This window comes from Zeus faber (genome assembly GCF_960531495.2).
Source record: "Zeus faber genome assembly, chromosome: 15".
Taxonomy (NCBI): Eukaryota; Metazoa; Chordata; class Actinopteri; order Zeiformes; family Zeidae; genus Zeus; species Zeus faber.
Genome location: NC_137194.1, coordinates 7621093 through 7628276, shown reverse-complemented (window position 1 = coordinate 7628276; position 7184 = coordinate 7621093). Strand labels below are relative to the sequence as shown.

General features: G+C 46.2%; 1 protein-coding gene across 1 annotated transcript in view; it reads left to right on the top strand.

Annotated features, from left to right (window-relative positions):
* Positions 1-1940: 1940 nt before the first annotated feature.
* Positions 1941-7184, top strand: part of plxnb1a (plexin b1a) — a gene marked incomplete at its 5' end in the record, with an annotated part of 35832 nt that continues 30588 nt past the window's right edge. The window contains 4 exons of the mRNA XM_080014555.1: positions 1941-1976; positions 2260-2310; positions 2395-2408; positions 5331-6210. Of these exons, the coding sequence (XP_079870681.1) occupies positions 1941-1976; positions 2260-2310; positions 2395-2408; positions 5331-6210 (981 nt within the window). The remainder of the gene's footprint in view (positions 1977-2259; positions 2311-2394; positions 2409-5330; positions 6211-7184) is intronic.

Genomic DNA, 7184 nt, shown 5'->3' with positions numbered 1-7184 from the left:
CAATGAGCAAGCCCTGCGCGTGATGTTGGTCTGAGTCACACATCCAAAAAACTTCCATTGCGACATAATGCAGACTAATATGGACATACTGTATTGAAGCCCATACAAGTAACTTGCACTGTCAATAGGCTTGATGTAATTACTCAAAAATAAATTAAATTTCAGTTGGCTATTAGATATTTTTGCTACCATGTGCATGTTTTGTGTGATTTGGCTGCCTTCGGCCAAACACTGGCTCATGCACACACTAGTAAACAGTAAAATTACTAAAAGTGATACAGAAACAAAGTCCTTATCTTGCTTTAATGGCTGTTTTCTGGAAGCCTGCGTTGGCTCATTAGGGGAAGGTCCCGGCTCAACTACCGCATCTCTTGGACTCCGAACTCTTGATACGAACCAGGGACATGAGTAGAGGTTCCAGAGCAAGAATGAGACAGAGCGAGAGAGAGAGAGAGAGAGAGAGTTTTGGGGCCAGACGCCAGAACAGAACAATGGCGAGGCAGGGGCTCCGTGGCCACAGGGCCCAGTCGTTCCTCTTCTCTGCAAGAAATCCCTTGGCCCCGTCCTGGCCCCCGTTCCTCCGTTTCTGACCTCACATATTTTATAGGGTCTTTCGCATTCAGCGGCCTGTCACGGCTAATTAGGCGCCTCGGAATTGAACATGCACAGCGGGCACTTTCAATGATTAATAAACATGTACAGAGAAAGTCAAGGGGGTGGGGGGTGGGGGGGCGGTTTGTGACAGACAAATAGAGAGGGCTGAGAGACACATGAGCTTTGGGGCAAAAGTTCAGCCGTTCTACATTATTTGGCAAGTTTTACGAGCTTGTACACACTGTGATTCTGGTCTAAATCGCGCGCCGTCGAAATACATAAAACACATGTTTTTTCCGCACGGTTTATTTCCCGGGCTTGCCTCATCCAATCTTTCCTCTGGAGCTGTACTATGAGCCACTATACATTATACCATGCCTCCTCTTTTACCCCCCCCCCCCCCCCCCCCACCAGCTGCGTTGACAGCCTAATGGTTGTCGGAAGGTTATTTATAGGTTATTGGACTGAACCAGGCCCTGAGAGCGCCGCATACCAGACCCTGTCGATGAACCCTAGAGATTGTTGTCCCACAGAATGTTGGGGAGGAGTGCTACTCCACATGGTGAAGACCATTGGTTGTCATTACAAAACACTATCAGTATTCACTTCACAAAATGGCACATCTTGAGAGCTGGTGTGTGGTTGCTAGGCATGTCACTCAGAACGCGCAACCCAAAAGTCTGTGTAAGTGACGATCCATCAGATTGTATCGGTTGGGTGGATTACACTGCAAATCCCAGAATTCCTTTCATACTTTTTTCTGTTGACATTTTGTTTTCAACATCCGCCTTTACCCTCATCTTCACTCTAAAACTCTCTACGTCTTTCTTTTCTAGAAAGTGAGGAAAAAAAAGTATTCCATTCCATCCAAGGGTGCCATTGTTTTTTGTGAATGTTCATCATCTCGGCGGTGTACTGACCCCAACTAGCGATATGTATATACAGAAGCATATAGAGGAGCACATGCATAACACAAACAGTTTTAATGGCTGTTTCTTAAAAAGTGCCAGCCAAAAATACAAAATGAGAATCAAAAATATGATTTTATTTATTTTGTTATTTATGGATTACCACTTGAATTAAAATATGATTTATACAGAATACTGCAGAATGTATTGTGAAGCGGAAGATGGTTCCCCTCCCCCTCTCCCATTCCATTCCACACTACATACATACTATGAAAGACTTTTCTATTTATCTCTTCCTTTCCCATCCATCTCTGCTCGACTCAACACTGCAACCAGTGTCCTAGTCGAATCTCACGGCAGCTCTTGGGAAGCCGTCATCTTTGCTGGTTACTATAAAGGAAGTTCCCATGGCGTCCGGGGTCAGTGCAGTCTATAAATATGCTGACCACCGCCATCGAGCCGGTCAAAGAGCAGGTGGGGACTCCAGCAAACGGACCACGAGTACAACTTTGGCCGACTATTGTTCCCAGGCTCTTCTGCTGCAGAAGTTTGATGACTATTAGAGGGTTCAGATAACTATGTCTACTCTATGTCTAAGTCTACTCAAGAAAGGCTATTAAGAAACTCTAACACGTGACCTTTGGTTATAGAAGCTGTTTGGTCAATACGTTTGTCTCCGGAGTTTCCCCCGTCAGGGTTTGAGTCTGGCTCGTTCCAAATAGCCAAATGAACCCTGATCTTTGCCCTGACCCGACAGCTAGCCAGAGTGGTGCAGATCTACATCTACGAACGACAGAGGAGTGTAACAGTAAGATGTCCTTTATGTCCAGAGCGAATCGATTTCCCCCGCGGCACCCCGTTTGTACCATTGCTCTCAAATATTCGCACACAGGATGTAAGAGTTAAGTAAGTAAGTAAAGTTTATTTATAAACCACTTTCCCAGACACCAGTCACATAGTGCTTCACAATCAAATAAATAAAACAAAGATAAACAACAGATAAAACACACAAGGGGAAAACCGACATAAAGCACAAGTTAAAATATATATATAAAAAAAAAAACACATGCTACCTAAATGCCTGTCTGAACAGAGGTTTTTAACTGATTTTTAAAATAGTCCACAGAGTCCAGAGACCTCAGATTTTTTGAGACCGTTCCAAAACTTACTGCAGGTGCTGCCAACTGGAAAGCACCATCTTTCTGAGTCTCACAAAGTGTCCAAGGGAGACACTTGGAAGACCCTCGAAGAGCCCCTCCATTTCAGCTCTTGACACAACAGACCTAAGTTTGTCTATGTTTTTTGAGTGAAAGAAACATGATAGAGTCAGCGGACTAATATGAGCATCAAAACTCATGGATTGGTCAAACATCACACCAAGATAACGTAGACTAGACCGAGCAGACAAGGATAAGGCACCAAGGTTCTGCCTGATCACTGAGTAAAGGTTATCAGGAGCAATAATCAATACTTCAGTTTTATCTGCATTTGGCTGCAGAAAATTACTTGCCATCCAGTTCCTAATTGCATATAAACAGTTCAATACAGAAAGTCTATCAAGCTCATCAGGTCTGAAGGAAAACTATAAATTGATGTCATCAGCGTACAAATGATAGTAGATGTTGCTGAAGCTGCTGATAATCTGTCCTAGCGGAAGCACAAACCCTGGGGGACGCCACATGACAGAGCAGCAGTGTCGGACACAAGATCACCTGCAGAGACTGAGAGAGTCCTATCTGTGAGATTGGAGAACCACTCCATTGCAGTCCCAGAAATGCCCGCTAGGTGATTTCGCCTGTGGATTGATACTGTATGTGGTGGTCAACCGTATCGAATGCTGTGCTTAAGTCTAATAAAACCAAAAACGAACACTCTGCAGCATCTGCAGCCATTAAGATATCATTTGAAACCTTGAGGAGAGCGGTTTGAGTGGAGTGTCGTTTCGGAAAACCAGAATGAAATTCATCAAACACCCTCTGCAAATCCAGAATTTGAACAAGTTGCTTTTCAACAGACTTTCAGCAACCAACAACAGTACGCTGTGAGCTAAGCTTTTGGTGGTAAAATGGTTAAATCAGGGAGGGACACTTCTGAGGAGCCAAGACCCCTTTAGAAAGGTGGGAATATTGGCTGACTAAAAGGAGCCTTGTTATCAAAGAAGCATGGTGGTTTTCCTTATGTATTACCTAAAGTGAACTTTGACTTGCGCATCATGGGTTTGACTCAATAAAACATGACGCAAAAGTCATTTGTTTGTTTTATTCATCTTTCATCAACCTAAGCCCCATTCGTCTTGCATCTCTTAGGACTGCAGTGGTTATTTTCAACCTCCCTTTAATGGACCGCAATGCCTTCCCCTCCCAAACACACACACACACACACACACACACACACACACACACACACACACACACACACCGTACGCCTTATACCTCTTTCAAGTGGGCGTGGACTGCAGAAGTCTATTGGACATGAGTAGGGAGCATCATATGCCTTATCATCCTCATGAATAAGTGAAGTGGAGTCCTAAGACACACTCACCCACTTAACCAGACACACTAAGACACACTTGCACCTGCTCCTCAATGGCTTCCTGGCTGTGCACTCACACCCGTACACACACACACACACACACACACACACACACACACACACACACACACACACACACACACACACACACACACACACACACACACCTAGCAGTGTCCTCCCATTCCGGTCCTTTCAACTTCTTTATTTTTCCGATTGCAACCTCAGCAGGTGGGGTTGGTGCAGTGTATGTACTGTAGCCATTCAACAACGTCTAAACTCCGCAGCCACTGCAACACTACACAGAATGAACGAAAGCACTCCCAGTTGTGATTGTTTGATTGAGATTGGGATGTCATTGTCAGTGTAACATGCTGTTTGTGGCTGTTTGAATGGGCCTTGGAATCTCTTTCGTGTCACTGGAAGCTTATATATTTACCTTCCTGAGAAAAGCTTTATGCCTGGGGGACTTGAAAGACTATTGACTTAAAGACAACGTGCAGTATGCCTTGAGTGCCTTGAAAATACAGTGATTTATTAAGGAAACACTTTGAAAGAACAACACTGCTAAATTAATGCAGCTTCAGGAGAGCTTCCTGCTGTTGCACTTTAACGCCATTCCCAATCAAGGGATAGGCAAGGCAAAAGAACAGGGATGTCCGCATGGCTTACAATTGTCTGTTTTTCTCCGTGGTGACCCCTCCCTCTGATGTCATGAATCGGGTGAGGGTGGGGAGAGGGCCTTGGGGTGGGGCGGGTGTGTTCAATAATTCAAGTGCATTCAGCTCTGATGGTAGGGTTCCCAGTGTTCCTAGAAGAACGTTATGTGTCAAACTAATGTTGTCAAATGTTTTTCCATAAAATCCCTTTGTCAGGTATTTCTCTTTCTATTTCTGGTGCATTTCATACATTTGATTAATTTGGTTTTACCCTTTTATAGCATGTTGTTTATCATTTAGGTGTATATCAATTCTATCAAAAGGGAATTTATATTTGTGTGTGTTTTCAGACTAGGTGATCGTAATGGGGTGTAATTCCAGCTGATGAAGAGGAGGAGGAACACTTCTTCAGATAACACGGGGACACAAATGGTGAGATGTGCATTCAAAAGTTTGGAAAAAGAGCATTTAGTCTGTAGTTGAAGCTCTCAAGTAAAGCTGGTGTTTATCTCAAGCTCCCTAAATCTTAAACTTGTTCCATCCCTAAGTACTTGAGGGGGGATTCCAGTCTTATCTAGAGTTTTTGAGATTAATTGCAACCTCTGACATTTGTCCCTAACCCCGTTCCTCTCCCCAGAGCATTTGCAATGCCACATGGTAACACCGCCAGCCCGGCTCCACTCTCGCTGCTCCTCTCCCTCCTCCTGTCGTCGGTCCTCGGCCGCTCCTACCCCCGCTTTGCTCGCAATGACACCGTCTTCCAGCACCTGGCGCTCCACCCGGACCCGGCCGTCGGCACGGTGTATGTGGGTGCCCGCGACCGCCTCTTCCAGCTGGACGGTCTGGACGGCCTCCGCCTGGAACAGGAGGAGACCACGGGCCCCCTGAATGACAGCAAGGAGTGCCTGCCGCCGGTCACAGAGTCCAACTGCCAGCAGGCCCGGCGCACCAGCAACCACAACAAGCTTCTCCTGGTGGACACACAGGCGGCCGAGCTCATCACCTGCGGCAGCGTGCACCAGGGAACGTGCCAGAAGCGCAGCCTGGCCTCTGTCGGGCGGGTGCTCTTCTCCACCGAGAGGCCCGTGGACACGCAGTATGTGGCAGCCAATGACCCACAGGTCTCCACCGTGGGCCTGGTGGTAGGGCCCCGGGGCCAGGGAGGGCGCACAGTCATGTACGTGGGCCGCGGCTACACCGCCAACCACCCACCAATCTCAACCCGCCACCTCTCCTCTGAGCCCTTCTTCTCCTACGAGGAGACAGCCAAGTTGGCGGTGGCTGGCCGGCTGTCGGAGTACGACCACCACTTTGTGGCGGCGTTTGCCCGCCGATCGCACGTCTACTTCCTGTTTTACCGCCGCGACCTGAAGGCGCCGTCCCGGGAGTACCGCACCTACGCCGCCCGTGTGTGCCTGGACGACGCCTCCTACTATTCCTATGTGGAGGTGCCTCTGGTCTGTCGTGCGCCCTCCTCCTCCTCACCCAAGAGTTACAGCTTGCTCCAGGCTGCCCAGGTAAATGACTTTGTCAACCTGTGCTTGTCATTAATGTCTTTCTGTCTCTTTTTTTTTTTTTGGTAGATTTATTTATCCCGAGAGGGAAATTGCAGTGTTCAAGCAACATGCATCAAAACAATAGGCAATAATAGTAAATATAAAAATATAATAATAATATAAGATATAAATATATGTGTGTGTGTGTGTGTGTATTTTTTACAATATACTAATATAAATATAATAAGTTATAGATAATAAAACTAATAATCACAGAAAAATATAAGATAAACCTAAAAAATGAACAATAACCTTATTTTTCAATTCATATTCGGAAAAAAGTTGGTGTGTGTGTGTGTGCGTGTGTGTGTGTGTGTGTGTGTGTGTGTGTGTGTGTGTGTGTGTGTGTGTGTGTGTGTGTGTGTGTGTGTGTGTGTGTGTGTGTGTGTGTGTGTGTGTGTGTGTGTGTGTGTACACCGATCAGCCACAACATATAAACCACCACAAATAACCACTTATATTATGTAGCTCCCACCTGTGCCACCAAAACACCTCTGACATGTCGAGGCATGGATTCCACAATCTGGCACCAAGACATTAGCAGCAGATCCTTTAAGTCCTGGAAGTTGCAAGGTTTGGCACCCATGGATCAAGCTTGTTGTTCCAGCATGTCCAACAGATGCTCGACTGGATTTCAACCTTACCCCGCCCATCCACATGATGTAGAAGAAAACATGATTCATCAGACCAGGCCACCTTTTACCATGGTTCAGTTCTGACGCTCACGTGCCCATTGTAGGTGCTCTCGGTGGTGGACAGGGATCAGCATGGACACTCTGACCGGTCTGCAGCCCTATACGCAGCAAGCTGTGATGCATTGTGTGTTCTGACACCTTTCTATCATAGCAGCAATAACTTTTCAGCAATTTGTGCTACAGTAGCTCCTCTGTGGGATGGGATCAGATGGGCTAGAGTTTGCTCTCCACACGCATTTA